General features: G+C 36.1%; 1 protein-coding gene across 4 annotated transcripts in view; it reads right to left on the reverse strand.

Moving 5' to 3' along the window:
* Positions 1–19,184, reverse strand: part of THADA (THADA armadillo repeat containing) — a 166,795-nt gene that overhangs the window by 86,242 nt on the left and 61,369 nt on the right. For all 4 annotated transcript variants that reach the window (XM_032681319.1, XM_032681321.1, XM_032681320.1 and 1 more), the window contains exon 29: positions 4,733–4,901. In XM_032681319.1, the coding sequence (XP_032537210.1) occupies positions 4,733–4,901 (169 nt within the window). The remainder of the gene's footprint in view (positions 1–4,732; positions 4,902–19,184) is intronic.

Below are 19,184 nucleotides of genomic sequence, written 5' to 3' on the forward strand. Positions count from 1 at the left end.
TGAGGATGTGAAGGTAAAAGGCAGTCTTGGCTGCAGTGACCATAGATGATGGAGTTCAGGATGCTGAGAAGAGCAGGGCAAAAACCAAAATGACAACTCTAGACTTCATGAGAGCAGATTTTGGCCACTGACTGGATCTGCTTGTTAGAGTTATGTGGGATAAGGCCCTGGAGGGATGGGGTCCAAGAAAGCTCAAATGCAGTCCATACCAAGCCAGAAGTCAGGCAAATACACCAGGGGGCCTGAATGGATGAACAAGGAGCTCCTGGACAAACTGAAACATAGAAAGGGAGTATACAGAAAGTGGAAGGAGGGACACATAATCTGTGAGGAAAAGAGGGACACAGTCCAAGCATGCAGAGATGCAGTCAGGGAAGCCAAAGCCCTGGAGATTAATCTTCATCTCAGTCTATAATAGTAAAACCCATGGTTAGGAATAATACAGGCTCAAGCTTTCTTTCCCTAGTATGCCCAGAAGCCTTCTTGGACTCTGTTCCATGTAAAGTGTAAGTGTACAGAACATAGTTATCAAAACTGTATCTAGAAACTGCTCAAAGTTTCAATCAGTTATTTCCAATCCAAGTAAATTCATGCTTATAATATTTAATTGCTGATTTGCAATAACAATCTTAAAAACTAAATTTACATCAAAATTTCATTGTTTAGACAGGACCATCTACAACAATAAAATCTATGAATGTTATGCCCACAAATCTATGCAAACAAGAATTAATCAGGTCCACACTGATGGAAATAAAGATTCTGTATAGCTTCATGAAGACACCTCGATCATTCAGAGCATCAAAAATAGAGGGAAGACTAGCAGGAATCTCAAGTGATTATCTGTCCAATTTTCAGGCCCAGGCAAAATCTTATATACATCATGGCAGATCCACTATTTCTAAGTGCTGAACACTAATGCATCCTTAATGTTAAAAAGTAGTTTCCATTATTTGACTGTGTTAGTGAATTAATGGAGAAAAGCATACCTTTAAGGAATCAGCTATCAATACCTTCCACTTTCCAATACTAAGTATTTCTGTAGAAATCTCTTTAAGACTACAGTCAATTTTTGCCCTGGCCTTTCCAATTTCCTCTCTGCATGCTCTTGCTTCAGTATGTTTCTTCTTACTTTGCATTCAGCAAAGAATTAATTTGTCCACTCTGATGTGTTATTAGACTTTTTATCCATTCCATAGGAGGTTGCTTTCCATTTCTGGAGTTACTGTTTCTTTCTAGAGCTACTAGCTTTCTTTAATTCCTTTTTCTACTTAGAGTTCATTTTCATCTGATCTCTCTCTCAGAATTCTGTATTTAAGTGAATCTCGTGCTTTACCCAGTTAAGAGACTAGACATTTCTACAAAAAACACAGACATGACAGGAAAAAACAGACCATGTCCTTACCTGCATGACTTATAAACACTGTATGTCAAACCCGTATATGGCAATTACTAATCACAAGCACAGATTATTGAATAAAACATTTCTGAATTAACTATGGGTTCATTATGAACTTCTCAATTATTCTGGACAGACAGAACACACAGTGCAAGAATTCCAATCCTAAAGAGGCAGAAAGTCAAAAGAACATTTGATCTCTCATAAGTAAACCTCACAATCTTCCTAAATACTTTAAGTTCCTTGGCAACTGCCAAAAGTCAATAAGATACACAAACATAAAAGCATCCCTAGTCATAAATTGCGATACACTTACGGATGTCTCTGCATAAAGCTCTGGACGAGCTCTTTCTTTCAGCTGATCAGCTAAAAAACCTAGATCTTAAAACAAAACAAGCCAGAAATGTTTCATCATTCCAGAAGGTTAGTACAAGACTTCTGCATTTTCTTGTGGATTAAAAATTTGATTCCCTTCCCCCAGCCCATTCCCCCTGCCATTTTGGATTACAGAGCAAAGCAGACACTGCACTCATAAAGGAAACACTAAACATAGAAAAGGTTTTCTTTGTCTTATTCAAATCAGTGCATTTACTTAGGATGCAGATCTGCTTCTTGAAGAATATCATCAGTTCCCAAAGAGTTACAGAACAGCAGCATTCCTTCTAGATAATTCTTGAAAAGAATTATCTAGAATTATAATTATTTTATTCTATAAAATCTGTAAAGCATAGGATTATTTTATCCTCATCCACATTCATATTCATATTTAAACTGAGCCACAGTAATCACACTGGGGACATAAAGCCATGTTTTCACATAATGCAGAGGTCTGAAGTTAAACACAACACATTTGCATTCAGTGTAAAAAATGAAAAAAAAAAATCACTCTAGTCATCTCAGCATTTTGAAAAGCAGGCCATGTTTGGACAGACACTCCATGCTGGACTCTTTTTGAATGATCTCTCTGTAAATTATCACTTGTCTTGCAACAGATGAAATGACTGCATAACTCCAAAACATAATAACTGAAATATACCTTCAAGATTCATTGCATTTGGCACTGCCACATAAGCTTTAATTCTGAATAATTCTTGTTAAAGAACTGACAGCATATGAACACTGAAACAAAAAACTTGAGCAATGAACTTAGTAGCTTGTAATGTGACTGAAGAAATGAAATTACTGAATTCCATTTTTGTAAGATATTGGCTTTGTATTGCTGGAAAAATCTGAATTTTATTGAGTTTTGTATAGACTTGTTCTTTTTAGTAGGGATTTTTGTTTTGGTTTTATATCAAGGGGGATGATAAATTCTCTATTGTGTCATGGAAATGCAGTGCAAACAGTTTTGAACATTGCCAGATCACTGTCTCTTCAAGTAAGTCTTCCCAGAAACAGTGTTTTAACAAATAGCCCCGTAACATTATTTTCTATACTTTAATGAGCCTTAGCAGCAGTTCTGCAAGTCCCAACTTAACACTGATAAAAAGGAAACTGAAAACATGCATGCAGCAACCCCTGAAAGTCACAGTACTTTCTGTACTATTTACAGGAGGTGCATGCTAACTACATGTTTATCTACCTGGCATTAGTGTTTTAGAGGTCTAACAAAGATCACCGCCTTGCCTCCGTTTTTTGCACATCTTTATCACCCTACAGTATTTCTTCTGAACATTTTGTTATTTTAAACTAGCAACAGATAGTTCAGCATTTCAGTCATACACTACATTAAATTAAGCATTAAATAAAGATTTTGAACTTCCTTGATTCAGAAGCTGTAAAGTCAAAGCCCAAGACAAATGTGAGAAACCAAACGGGTGAACTGTTATGGTACAACTGACATTTTTAGAAGAATATCATACTCTGACAGCACTGGTCTCTCCTGATGCAGTACCAATTGCAGTAAGTAGTTTCTAGTAGCTGCACAAAACTCATGAAAAATCAGGTCTAAGCCCTGAGAATATCTCCTACCTCACAGGTATGGAAAACTCCCTACACCTACACATAAGATCATGTTAGCAATACTGGATATTAAAAACTAGATCATCCTTTGGGCTCTTTGATATCCAGCCCATCATTATTATTATTTTGGGTTTGTTTTTTTTCCCCCAGGTCACTAAAAAGGAGGCAATAGCTTTATACACTATAGTCAGTCCATGCCCCATGATGGGGCTTATAATCACTTTGGACTAAGAATGCATTTAATTCTAACTGTTGGAATAACCCTCTCTTCCTAACTCCTGAGTTGTGACCCAGCAGGGCTGCACAGGTAATTTGATGACGGCACTCTCCCCCGCTCCACGCAGATGCAGCAGTTCACAGGTCTAAGCACTTGCATGTATCAGGTGCGTGGACTGCTTTTCAGAGCAGGAGATCATCCCACACCCTGCAACAACCTCCACTGTAACCAATCCAAATTCAATTGCCTGAAACCATTTACAGGTAAAGTTGACATTAACAGCTCTAGCGGGACTTCACTCATTTCCCCATCCTCGACTTCCTGAAAAGTCATGGTTTTAAAAGGAAATAATATGCTGGAAAATATATCATTAAAACCCAAATCAAAACAAACACACACACCCCACCACACAGCTTACAGTGGGAACACATACCTAGAAAGCTTGCCAACTAAGGCAGACCAACAGAGTTGACCGTGTACAATGTGGCTTTGTTGGAGGGTTGCTCATGAAAAACAGGCAATAAAAATGAGTAACTTATTACCACAATAGCTCAAAAATCAAACACAGTGAGCTGATTGCCATAAACCAAGGGAATGATATAAGGGGAATGAAAAAATTTCTGATAAGTGAGCTATTCTCCAGAATGTTTCCAGAAGACGACAGGGTAAAGCTTAACACAACTTATGCAGCAAACTGACAGGAAGCTGTTGGTGCAGCAGGAAAAGCAAATGAAGTAATAAATAAATACATGGGTAAGGAGCAAGTCTCAAAATATACACAATGCTGTTGGTGCTTGGAGTTCAGTTTTGTCCAGTCATTTTGGGCAAGTCACGCAGACCTCTCTGTAAATACATTCAGATAAAGATATTTGCTCCTAAGCACTTTAATCTCTAAAGATGAAACATTATATGAAATGTTACTATTTACAGCTTACTGCCTTCTAATGACAGCAGAAATGTGCATTCCACATTTATCATCTGACAGAATCAAATCAGAATCAGTCTTCATATATGTTTTGACAATGTGTGAACATTAAGCACAACTCGTGTTATTTGGCTGTCAAGTATGACCAAAAAAAATTCAACAAAGTCCCTACAGTAAAAAACCAAAAAACAAACTCCAAAACCCAAAAAAACAGCCCTCAAAAACTTACTTGCAGTAGTGTTCCATGAATACTGTTCTGTCGTATGCAATGACTGGTAGAGTTTGGAAGCCCCTCCAGCAAGGACAGCACTGTATGTGGTACTTCATTTACCATAACAAATGGAACAAGGGCCTGACCCGACATCTCACGGCAACGATACACAGGAGAGTGCCCACATCTAGAATAAAGAGAAATACCTAATTTTTGTCATTCAGCTGCAATCCACTGTGGTGGCTAAGACAAAACAAAGGGTAATGCAATGAAAACTGAAACATATTTCTCACATATCCAATACATGGTCTTTTTTCTCAGTAGTGAAAGAATATTTTCCTAGAAACATAAGTCATACTAAAACTATGCTGGAGGCTTTTTGTCCGTCACAAGTTCCGGTGTTTACATAAAGGAAAAAAATTATAAGAAGGAAAAGATGCAATTATGCCATGAAGCAGGTAAGTGTATTGTCTTGTAATGCTTATGTTACTTATTAATCCTATTCAAATGTATTATGAGTTCAACTTAAAACAGTTAAGCTCCATGTCGATAATCAGATGTTTTCATAAGAACACAACATGGTGTCTACTGAATTTTAGGCCAAATCTCCCACTTGTTTTTAGAACACATTTAAAGGCAGGAAGTAACAGACATTTCCATTATTTATAATTAGTATCTAAAAGATAAATACTTTTTTATTTAAAACTAACTGCTAAGATTCAAGATTGCATATAAAACACAGGTCAAAAAGAATCTTTTATCTTTTAGTGTTATTAAGGATAGGAACTGGTTGTAGATTTATGAATATATATAGAGTGAGCTATTCAGCTACATTAACACATTAATCAGCTGTACACTACTTCAGCAGCATGCATACTGAATTGAAGTGAATAAGAGTCCTTAATGAGCTAAATAGGTTAGGCTAAGTCTTTCAAAGGCAGTAATGCTTGCATGTGTCAGTTGTGGTAACACAGGTACAATTCAGCTACCCAGAAAACTAAGAAAATTACTACAGGATTTAGACCAAAGGCCAAATGTCTCAAAAATGCAGTATCTGGCTGAAGTTATGCTCTGATACTCCCCAGCTGATTGTGATGACTCAAGAGAGACGGCCTTCCCTACTCCAATCCTCTCATCGTTTTCCTGAATTGCTTCTTCAACTAACAAAATCACATGTAGTTGAGATTATCCCCCGACATAATGATTTTGAGCTCTCCCAAAAAAAACCCTGCAGGGTTGTGCCTACATATTTAAAAATTAGATGAAATTAAAAATTATTCTAAGTTTTCAAATATCTCTAGCAAATTTAAATCAATACTCAAAGTAGTAGTTTACTTTAGTTCACATCAAAGAAATACAGAAAACAGTTTCCATCGTGAACCAGCAACCAAATTAACAGAGTTCTGAATACTAAGAAATTAAATAGTCTTAACTGAAATAGCAATTTTATGCCTGAAAAATACATAGATCTCGTTTAAAGGAACTAGAGAGCTATGCTACCCCGAACAGTAGGTTTTTGTGGGAATTTTTAATTCTTTCAGTATGGCTGCATGTTCTATCACGATTTTTACAAAGACCATCTTTGCATTTCCTTTTCAAAGACTGGCTATCCTTCACAACAGAATGCTAAATCAGAGCAGTCAAACTGGAAGCTCTTCCATATGGAAAAGCTTTGATTCTGCATTGACAAGGTGCAAGACAAAATTCAGCTCAGCTCTTCCAAAAAAACCCTCCATTTTTTTTTAAACAAAAACATTTTAATTCTACTGTAAAGTAAACTTAAACCAGTGAAGTGATTTGTCTGCAACCCTTCCTTTACTTCTGCTAAACCATGTTTTCTTCACCAAGAGACTGGCACACATAGACGTTCTTTCCAAACACAAGCAACACTGACTAACAAATGTCTAGTTTTTAATTAGCTATAACTGTATACTTAAGAACGTTCTTTGTTTATGACCTTTTAAAAATCCCAAGGAATCTGACATGTCTTCATAGGAGGAGTGGAAAACAGGTAAAATGCCAGGGTTTCCTGTAACTTGTGCAAGGGTACTTTCCAAAACTCCTTGCTTCAGACTGGGTTTTCTCCTCAGGCACGATGCAATGAATTAGAATGAAATTCTGTGGGGTTTTTCCTATTAATAAAAATTGGTTTTTATATATATATATATATACACATATATATACACATATATATAAAAACATATATAAAAACATATATAAATATATATATTATATATATAAAAATATAGTATAAGTATGTTTAAATAACCTCACTTTAACTTCGTCATATTGTAAAAACTGACATCAAAGACTTATAACACATGCATGTACATACATGGAGACACAGTATTTTACGTGCCAAATTTTGTTCCACACTATTATTTTATCAAATTTATTATGGAAATAGAAGTGACTGCTCTATATTTAGAAAGAACAAAATAGTTTCATATTACTGGCAAAATTTTCTCAGCTGCCTGAAGTCCTCCTGCTGAGCAACCACACTGGTGCCTTGTCATGGAGAACTCTCCCAGGACGCAGCCGGCCCGGTTCTGCAACTTTCTATACCTGAGGAAAATGCAATGCCATAGCTACTACTTGCCCAAAAGGCAACCCAACCACCAACCACTGTTCTATGCACCTGCTGTACATTAATGCAAACTTCTCACAGTACAGACTGCCACGCAGGGTGCAGTGCAGTCACAGGAACTGACATCCTGGTGGAAACCCCGAGAAGATTATTCCTATGAAGTCACTACTAAGGAACAAAAGCATCATAAAATTTTAAGAACAATTAAGTATTTGCTATATAGGAACACGTAGGGGAGCACATGGAAGGTATTTCACCTTGGCAAATAGCTTCCCAAATCTGAGAGGGGTTAACATTCCTACCGTTTCTTCTCATTTATTTAAAATAATTTTTTTTTAGTCTCCTAATACTCAAAGAAAATTGGTTGTTCCCCACCTCCTGCAAGAAACAGTGCTTATAATATTTCAAAAACACTTCTCATTTCACGTACACTTGCAAGATGTCATGCCAAGTCACCATCAGAGACCTATTTCTGAACTTCTGCATACCCTGAAGGCACTTAGGTATACATCTCTCATGTTTTGAAAGCCCTTGACTTCATTCCTGAATCACGCAACAAGTTTGCCAGAAGAATGTCAAAACATACACTAGTTTTTCCATTCTCTAACAGCACCCTAGAACAGGCAGTTTTGATTTTTGCTGGATCCCACTTAGAAACCTGTAACTAAAACTAAACAGGATCAATCCTCAAAAAGGGATAGAAAGAGTGAATGCAAATGAAACAACTGAGCAACAGAAAATAACAATCTAACCCATTTTTTTGTTTATAGTTGTACCAAGCTTCAAGATCAACTATACACTCTTAACACTAAGTCTGCAACCTGTATTCTTAAATACTTATTTTATCTAGGATTTAGCAACCTCACAAAGTTGTATCAAGAAATACTATTACACAATTATGGCAATCACAGTAACTCAGTTTGTACCTGCAGCAAAAAGCAGCAGTTTAAGGAAAGAAGTATTTTGAGGCTATTAAACTATTCAGGTTACTCTTCCTGCCATCCCTGAGATTAATTTCATTTTTATGTGATGGTAGTTAACTGTCCTTCACAAGTCAGGACATGGCAAAAAAGAACAGGACCTCCAACCTCGTCCACTTCACCATCGAGACTCTGAGCTTCACCTGCCAACAACATGACTAAAATCTGTCACAGGCTCATCCCCTCTGTGGGAAGTATGAGCAATGGAGTCTTGCACCCATTGGGAAAGCACTGCTGTGTGTGCAAACCTGCATTTAAAACTGTTCCATTTCCTTTGATTTGAAAAGTACCTAGGGGAGATGGGGAAGTGTTTTCATTATGCAACACTACCTTTACAGGCAGGTCATGTATAAGTAGACTTATACATACTACATTATGTAAAATGTTGTCATATGTAAAAACAGACATTATGCCAACCAAACTTTATTACATTTCAAGGTAGCAACAAGCATGAAACCTGCAAAATCCTCATGTGATGATATACTTCTATTAAAACCCGAGGGCTATTAGTAATTGTTGTAGTAGTTCACCTTGAACTTGGTACTGTTTATGTAGGTGCATGCGGTATTGGACGTAAACATGTTTACTTGAAACGGTCCATGATCAAGAACAAAAAGTCAATAAATCTGAGAAGGTTTCACTTCATGTAACTGTAGATTCAATGCATTTCCACTGCTCCGTTCCAGCTTCAATATTTAGATCCTGAACAACCCTCCTAACTGACATAATTTATGACCAACTCTCATAAGGCACAAAGATTCCATACTCCTCTGCACACATCAAAGTATCTAATTTATTACTCTGGCTACAAACAACAGAACACTAGCTGTAAATGAAAATATCTTAAGCTTCTTTTTGAAAAAGAAAAGGAAAAAAAAATCAACAAACCTGCAGGTGTTTCCTATGTGCTTATTTTCCTCCCTTTCTTATTACTTATCCTCAACAGACTTTATTAAGTCTGTTGACTTAATAAATTAACCCAAATTTACAAAGCAAATAAGGATTACCTTTTACATGAAGTTCACAGAAACAAATGAGTAGAATTAATTTGAAGAATCACATCTGTAGCTGAAAATATGTATATTTTATTATATACCTTTAGTTGTTAAAAGTACTAATAAGGAGAGGAATAGCTATTTCCAGGTTTTACTGGATGTTGTCACAGTGATGAATGCATTACTAATTATGTTATTGCTTATTAACGATACAGTGAACATTCTGAAGAAAGGGCCTCCGAGCTTGTACATCAAACCAAGTATCCCACCACCATCACAAACAGTTTGAGAGAAGAGGGCAGCATGAGGCAGGAAAGGCATACTTGCAGTTCAAACAAACCAACTCTGCCTGCAGGTTAAAGCGTTTTAACAACCTCTATTTTTAAAAGATAACACCAATTAAAAAAATATGAATAAATAAAATTCAAACAGATGGCACTCTTTAAATCCTGGGGCTAGTTATGCCAGAAGGTCCTAACAAATGTACTATAAGGAAAAAAATTGCAGTAAGGCTTCTATCTGATTCTATATAGGCAGGGTAAGTAGTATGAGAAAGAGATTTTCTCTTTCCTCCACCATGCAGCTATACAGTTCAAGTCATGTTATCAGTTCAAAGCAAGAATTAAAAACATGAAATTACATTAGGGGAAAACATGGATGGTGGTCTCAGGTCACAGCAAAAAGTATTTAGATTCAGTTCCCATTACAAAGGGTTTGGTTAATAAGATTCAAGGGCATTGTATGCATGCATCACGATTATAGACTAGTTTATTTTTTTCCCTTCAAATTATCTCCTAAAGGAATACATTTAGCAACTTTCAAATGCAGTGTAACAGATTTCCAAGAGAAGTGAGGTCCAAAAATAGCATTAAAAAAAATACTCAATCTTCCACACAACACAACTTGGACTTCCACACTGGGCACAAATCAGCAGGACAGTGCCTATTCATTACTGTGAGAGTGAGGTTTCCTGGAATATGAACAATAATTGCTATGCATGTACATAAAGTTTCTTTTGTTCATTTATTGACTTGCTTGGTTTCTGTTTTTCTTTTAGGAAACACAATTATCTTTTATTTAGATATCTGTGTTCCTTAGCAATTAAAGTACCCACAGCATTTAACTTAAAAAAATTATTTCTCCATGGAAATCTGTATTTAATTGGCCTGAAGACTTTTTTTTCCATTCTTTAATCTGAGATTAAGAATAAAAAAAAACCCAGAATAATCTGAGTTTTGATACAGCTTCTCAGTATTTACCTGATGAGTAAAAAAGCATTACAGAATTATCAGTTTGCTGGAGGTTTTAGATCTACAATCAACACGTGACTGTAGCTCAGAAAATGTTTGAACAAAACCGTGGACAGAAACAAATGAAATTTAATTTCAGGTTATTTATGCAGTTCTAAATTTCTAAATTCTTATCTATTTCCTTTAAAGTGAAGTTAATGGTTGCCCAAACTTCTGGTCTCTTTATACACTGTGTTAAGTATTTTATCCTTCCAACTTGGGCAATTAAGATAAAACCTTGTATTTTTGTAAAGGCACTGTTTTCCACACAAACACTTAATGAATCAGAGTAGCCATAAATACTGCAGAAAGTGTGTAGGCAAAGTACACAGCCTTTTATTTGTGAAAGTTGTCCACAAGTTATGCCAGGAGTTGTTTCTCCATGTGTCTCCAAGGGCTTTCTAGGAAGAAATTATAGACATTTCTCTCTTCTTCTCATCAAGGTCTAAGTTATTGCAAAAAAAGTGGTCAACTGTTACCAAGCTGAATCAACATCAGAAACCTGAAGTCTGATTTAGCAAGCCAGAACACCTAAGACCTCTAACATTTGAGCCTATGAAAACTCTTACTAATACTGTGTGTAAACTTCAGACCAACAGAAAGACGTTCTCTTCAAACAGAGATTTACTATAGAACCTCTTGACACAATTGAAATGCCATCTCTTTTCTTGCATTTCCATCAAGAAATCTCAAATAATATCTAAGGGTAGCTAATCCCTAGGTTTATTGAGCTATTTGCTGAAGTTACATGAGGTTAGAGCCTCCATTTTGGTACACAGCATTCTAGAAAAAAACCAGCTGCTTTTAACTCAAGATCATGTAAAAGAAAAAAATTTCATTCACAATCATATTTCTATTTTGTTAATTTGAGAATAGTTACTGTGATGTTTCACAACTGCAGAATGACAAAGAAAAACACACCACTTACTACCCAAACAGTTGGGAAAAAATCAAAACAAAGACTATATTCTGTCTTAGCAACTGTATCATTATTTTGAACTCTATGAAAGGTAGTTGAATGCATAAATCTCATCTCAGTGCCTTGTGATGATTTTGAAAGCTTCAGATGATTGTAAACAAGACTGCAACATGAGCAATTTTAAAAACATATAAGACCCATGAAAACATCCAAAGGATCTGGGTTCTCAAAAACACTTCCCTTTCAGTCATATCACCAAAAGCAACTAGCCCATTGCTAAAAAGCTTTCCCAATACTGACTCAAACTAAGACTGTTCTTTTTAAAAATTATTGGCTTTCTAAAATATCATTATACTTGGTTTCCCTTATCATCCTCTGGACAGTTAATGTATTATTTCTCTCCATTTTCATGATCCTTTCTGCAAATACTTTTGCAGAATAAGCTAAATGTTATTATTTGGATACTTATCTTGACCAGCAAAGTACTTACTGACTGGTTAATTTTAAGCATGTAAATGAATGCTACAATTACTTTACCAATCATATGTTGACAGTTGAGTACCCCATCATATTTTTTACTGGATCATGTAAAATTTGGTGTATACTGAAGCAGTATACACCAAATTTTAACCCAGGATCCCAGCCTTTGGTACTCCTCAGGAGTCTGCAACACTGGAGAAAAATAGTTATTCTCAGTGTTTGTGAATGCCTCTCTGCTAGTCATCACCTTTTATTTCCTATTAATCTGACAGCTCCCTACAGTTTGTGAATATTTCCTAAACTGCTTCACACTATAATCTGCCAACGACTGATGAACACAGTGAGAATTCCAATAAGGAATCAATAATGAATACCTAAGGGTTGTGATATTTCCCAACAGCACCACTTGAACATGAAAAAAAAGATCTGCCCCCAGTTTCAGAGAAAAGACAGGAATAAAGCAAAGATGAACAGAGTTCTAGTTGATCAGAGCAGCCTACTGCACATCAAGCCCTTTGCAGTCTTTTCTCTAGCACTACAACTTGAACTTAATCAAATTAGAAAAAAAAAATTACAAGCTGTTTACAGGTTGTTATTTAAAAATGCGAAAAAAGAAGAAAATGACTGAAACCCTCCTTATTAATAAATATTTACAGTGAACCATAGATATTTTTCAGATCAGTACCAATCACTGTGCAAACAGGATTGCACAGAGAATAGACTGGAAGTAGAAATGGAGGACTTCCAAGACAGTCCCATCTCACAAGAGATATGCTCAGTGGGGAAATGCATTCCTCTCCTTCCCTGCTTCTCCTGCAGCTATTGCAAAATTTCCACCGTAGATGTGAAACAAGCGATTTAATACAATAAAAATCTAAAAAACAATCTGTGTTTTAGGGGTGCACGTTGCTCATTTTTCTAAATGCCTTTCCCAACTCATGTGTTTTGGGAACCTTGCCCACAATCAAAAGGATATCTGTCTTCATCTTGAGATGACTGGTCAGCTCATAAGCTTCCCCAACAAGGACAGAGCATTCCAATGCATCAGAGCCTGCTCCCAGTATCACAGGGATTCCAAATACTACACTATTGCAGACAGTTATAATACTGAGCAGTTACAGTGATCAGAAATTAGGAAGAGAAAAAAAAAGACAAAGGAAAAAAACAAAGACTGAGAGACCAAAGGTTGAGAAGATGTGTACATGATAGGGGAACCCAGGGTGATGCTTTCATAAACAACTGTAATCAAGAGCAGCTATTTTAATACAAGGCTGCAACAAACACACGTAGTTCTTTTCATCTAATATGATAAAGGCATTCCCACTAAAGCTCTTTCCTTGTCTGACTAATGTTGAGAGTCCCAGTCTTACAGAAATGACAGCTGAAAAGCAGTAAGTTTTCAAATTAATTCTCCTACTGCTGCCATGCCACACTAAAATACAGGAAAAAGAGGAGTAAGGCGGAGGAAGCACACTAAGCACAATCACTCAGCTACCTTGTTGACCTCTTACCAAAGGATACCAGTGTTTAGCCTACAGAAAGTTAGATGGCTGCTTTCAAGTCTGATACAGGATGATATGCTAAACCTGCATATGTAACTGTACATGTGCGAAACAAAACAAACACCAGGGAATTTGCATTTAAACAACTTACATAAACAGCAGTTTTTTACAAGGTATACATGAATGAATTCAATCAAGCTTTTCTCAAACAAATGAAAGATACCTTGTTATCAGAACTTCATCATTCCCCCATCTTTTGTGTTCTTCATCAAATTTATGGTTTTAAACTTATCTCAATGTCTCACAGACACTTTTGATTTTACATTTGAATTTTGTTTCTTCTCCATCTTCTCCTAGACCCATTCCCATGAAGCCCATACAAACTTTGTCACAGGGCTACAACAGAACAGAACCAGTCACCTGATAGAGTGGGCATAATTTAACATAACTGAACACAATACAGAGTAGTCAAACTAAACGGCATAGGTCAACAAAGAGTAAGTAACTTTTGAAAAAGAGCAACCCACATGCAAGTAACATTATTGATCAGTGAAAATTTAAATTCACACCACATTCTGGAATATTAATACTACTACACTTAGGTCTTTTTCCTTACGATGTTTCCTTCAGAAGTGAGCTCTAAGAGATTTATGAAATAGTAAGACAACTGAAACTCAGAGAGCCTCAGAATTCATGGTCAGGTGCTCTCCTTGCCAGAAGCTAAAATAAACCTGGATCAATCTCAGTTACTTAACATACATTTTCCTAAAAGACAGATTCGATGATTTGCAACATTAGTACACAAAGGTTAAAACAGTAAGATAATAATTTTATGTATGCATCTTTATGTAATCAAATTTGTTGTTCAAAAGCAAAAGATGTGAAGTAAGGTAATACTACTTCCCCTTTATCTGTGCTGAAGTAAACTGAGCAATGAAGACTGAAAGGAATATGCAAGGCGTTTATTAAGTGGAAAAAGAATGAGGAGAGGAGCAAAACAGACAAATAACATTCTGTATATTACTAGAAACACAAAGAAACAGAAATAAATAAGTCAATGGCAAAAGACAGCACAAGAATGTAAATATATTCATATATCTGCAATTGAAAATTGTATTTGACAGATACAGTATAATGCAACATCATTAGACTGCTTCATTACATGGGGAAGATTCTTAAATATTTTACTAAACAGAAGACTACTGAAAACAATTAGTTCTTTGTACTAGGTTCAAGCAGAGCGCATCTGAAGGTCTATTTTTAAATTTCCAGCAAATGTTTTTGCAGATAGACTACCATGCACTTTGGTCAATGAAAAGTACAAAACAAAATTCATTATAAGAGATTAAAATTCAAGTTTGTAGTTATAAAATAGCTTTTAAAGCTTGTTGGTATCTGACAAAACAATCTCTGAATAGCATTTTGTACAGACCAACTTATGGAATCTCTATGTTACACATTGAACCTCTTTGCCTTCAATGAGGGAATCTGATCTTTTATACGAAATGCCATATTTTGCTTTTGAAGGTTAAGAAATGTTAAGAAAAATGCTTTTTGAATGTTAAGAAAAATTTTCTCTAACCTGCATATTAGTCTGACATCTGTTAAGATTTTTAAAAGTCCTAGGCATACTCACCCACTGAGTAAAAACAAGAGTATTGCATTACAGATGTGGGCTAAAGACTTACATGGAATCATGGTCTCTAGGATTTTTGTTTTTCCCCACAATTTTGAAAGAAATTGGGGCCAACAGTCTGCATCACTTCCTGCACCAGGACAGACTCACAAATGTAATTCTCTGTGAATAAGTAATGCATCTAAGAAGAATCCACCAAATCCCTAAGGTAACAGACCTTCTAAAGAGTCTGCTCTAATCCCTTCAAAATGACCAAGAAAACAAAGTTTAGTGAAAGAACGTCATCCTGGCTCCACAGGCCCCAAAGCACTGTGCAAGGACACGATTCACAGAAACCCACTGGGATGCCACACTGGTGCTCATGGAAGGCTCCTGTGCAGCCAGTGGGCATCACCTGTGCCTCAGCACTACCATGGGCAAAGGATCACAGGGGGCACTTTGGACATCTCACACTGCCTCAGCCAAGTGATTTTTAAAAAATTTACCAAGCTGACTTTGCCAGAAGCCTATTAGGAAGTTTCACAGAGCCTGTTCTGACAAACAAGCTACAGAAGTAGTAACTTCCAAGAGAAAATGTACCAATAAAAACTGTCATACCATCTTCAGTTGTTTCCTCTGCCTTTCTAAGACAGGCGATAGCTCGACCGATGTAAACCCACAAACCCTCTAGCAGATGCATCCAGCCCACTCAAATAACAGATTTATCATAGCTAGTAGGATAGCATTTGAGCTGCCAGTTTGCTCACAGACAATATGGACTTTCCCCTCTCCTTCTCTTAACACTCTGTTAGGAATGACTTATGGTAACAGGGCATCTGACAATGCTCCATTCCACAGAAAATTTTTCCTCACCACAGACAGGTTTTTTTTCCTTGTATCCTAGTGTCTATCATTAACTAATGGTCACAGTGATTATTCTTGTATATTAATGACAAGCTCTCAAGTGCAAAACCAAAGCTCTATCGTTCACGGTGGTGGATGGAGAGGTGTAGAAGGGGGAAGAGGACAGTTGTAAAGGACTAGTGCTTCCCACTACCACCTGTCCTTATCCCTGTCTAGAAACAGCATCAGGGGACTTCGGAATTTAGTGCCTCCATTTTACAGAAAATACAAGTTACAAAGTTCTGCCCAAGAAAACAGTGCCAATTTCATAACTGTGTTGATTTCATGGAAAGATGTTCACATTTCTATTTAAATTGACCTCAGACAGCGAGTTTCTTCAATGACTTGCAACATAATAAACCTAGAAGCAACACTGCTTTGAAATATGTCTCTTTGCCAAAATTTTAAAGGGAAAATTTCATGAAGAATTAAGAAGTTTTTTTCAAGGGGAAGACAAGGCACATATACTTGAACGGTTTTTAAAATCTTATATTGTTTGACATTTTAAAGTTAATTTTTTAAAACCTTCTTAAAAGACTAAGAAGTCACACACTCTTAAATAGAGACAGACTTGAACTAGGGAAAAGCAATACAGCAATACCCATTTTACTCCTTCAGAGCATTCAGCCCAGAACATTTAACACTAAACAAACACTGTCAACGCCATGGTACAAGAGGACATAAGGTAAATTAATTCTAGATCATTCTGAAGAGATTACAAGTCTTTGAAACGGGGAGGGGGAGGCGAAAGGGAGGTTATGTTTTTGTTTCATACTTAAAACATTACCTCCCGATTACCTCCCTTGTTAATCAAAAACATGCTGTACATTCTTTCATCTTAGAAAGTAACCATTAAAACAGACCTATCTAGCTCTTTAAAAAAAAAAATAAGTGAGGTAATAAGTTGTGAATCAAAGTTTTCCCTTCCACATAAAACATCTGCAAGAGGAAAAGGGGGAAAATAGCTTAATAGAACTGCAGATAGGTAATCAAATGCCCTAGTTCAACAGGGAGTAACAAGCATATGCACAGAGATTGAGATTTGTCCTTGTAGCATTTAATCCTGCTCATATTGTGCAATTCATCTCAGCACAGTCAGAGCAACCATAGCTCTACTCCCACTAAATGGAAAATTCCACTCGAGGTTAAGTGAAACTCTTCAAAAGCCCAATTTGAATTCTTTCTGCTCAGCCCAGTTTTGTTCATAGAACTGCTCATTCGCTTGCAAACACAGTATTCTGTTCATCTTCTCAGAGCACAAAATGAATGCCACTTCACTGGGGGCTGAGCCCGGGAAGGGCATCAAGGCCAGTTACGGGTCACATTCACCCTTCCTCTCTCCTTACTGTGTAGCAATATCTTTCCTTGACGGTGGTACAACAACAGAAATGCAAAAATTTCATGGTAAAAATATGGCAATTAAATGTTATAATTGTATCGGACTACCGTGTAATTATATGTACGTGCAGATGTTATAGAATACAATACTGCATTGAGCAATTCAAGGAAACAGCTTTTATATACAATTAAATGACTTGATGCATAGGGCCTTTGGCATCAGACCTTCTCTTCAATCCTCTCTATGTGGTTACTTCACAACAATCTTCATAATACCTTCTAAAGAACAACCAAATGAACAAGGGAGAATTTTATTTTTGTTCATTTGCTATTGTAGAATGAAAAATAGGAAGGGAAATAGAAGAGAAAATAGCAACATATTTATCTTACCAAGATAAATCATCCCTGTGTATTCCAACTAATGCAGTCAAAATGAACAGAAAACAACCATGGTATTCACAGAACAAGGGCATAAGAACTCTAGACAGAAGTACAGCCAGTAAAAGCACACTGAGCTATATAACAAATACATTTCCTCCTGCAGAATCCTTGGTATTGTCCCCTGGCAACCATAAAAATGTCAATGCTTTGCTAAGTAACCAGTCAGAAAATGCATGCCTGTACACCCACATAGAATTTTCTGTCTGAAATATGTAATAACTTTATTCTAGTTTTATACCTGTATCCACAGCATTTACTGCCAAATTCAGTGGAAAGGAAATGCAGAAAGTATCATGTTTATCTGCCATATCATTCCTCTTTAGGAACATAGTTCCCTTACCAGTTAAAGGAAAGCAGGTCCAATGATATCGATTTCTTAAATGTTTCAGATTCTTAAAAATTTTTATTGGAGTTTTCTCCCGACATCTTCTGAATGTATTTAAAACAACCTCAAGATAATAAGCTAACTAAGTGTGAAAAGTTACTCTGCTGGCATTATACACCTTTAAAAAAATAGTGGTCCTAATGTAAGTATAAAGACAAAACTAAAAAGCTGAAACCAAAAGCTTATCAAAAGTTAATCTATTACCAATAAAAGAAACTATCTGAAACATTATATTAAAAAAAAAAAAAAAAGAGCATTCTCCTGTGCATTAATAAAGGTATAAAACCAGAACTAATAAAAGACATAAGAAATAGTTTTAAACATTTCCTCAAAAAGCATTTAAGATTCTGATATGGCAGAAACCCAATTTTTAATTGTTAAATACAGTGCATTTAAAAACTCCTACTACAGGTTTTTTCTTTTCAGAAAACAATTATCTATTCTTGAAAATTAAAAGACATAAAAAGCAAGAGATACATCACATCTGTTGTGAAGAATAAGCAGAGATACTATTTTTTAACATAAGCAGTAGCTTAAAAAAAAATTTTAAGATGTTAGGGTAACAACAACTTTGTCTTGTTTCACTACTAAAGGAGTGAGATTAGGTACAGAAGTTTACTCACCCTGCTGTTGAAGCTTTTACACAGACAAGCAAGACTTCCTCTCAAATATTGATTTCTGCTCACCCACCACAACCCTGGTTCCCTTATCAGGCTCCCCATCCCAAACCATACAGAGTAGCAAAAATATCTGCTGAATACCTTCATGTAACCACCATATAACTGAAAGTTACACTGTATAAAAATTTGAAAAGTCATCTTAGAAACAGATGAAGTACAGACCTATATCTTTATCTACCCATGTATGTATATACACGGAAGAATATGAAGATTATATATATACGTGCATCTACAAATCTGTATATTAATCATTACATTTATGTGTTATGAACAGTCATTCTGCAGGACTGAAAAATCCATCAGAATTCTGTACAGCAAACCTTGCACTGCTACAATCCGTCATGAGTTTTCATCTA

This window comes from Chiroxiphia lanceolata, chromosome 3 (genome assembly GCF_009829145.1).
Source record: "Chiroxiphia lanceolata isolate bChiLan1 chromosome 3, bChiLan1.pri, whole genome shotgun sequence".
Classification (NCBI taxonomy): Eukaryota; Metazoa; Chordata; class Aves; order Passeriformes; family Pipridae; genus Chiroxiphia; species Chiroxiphia lanceolata.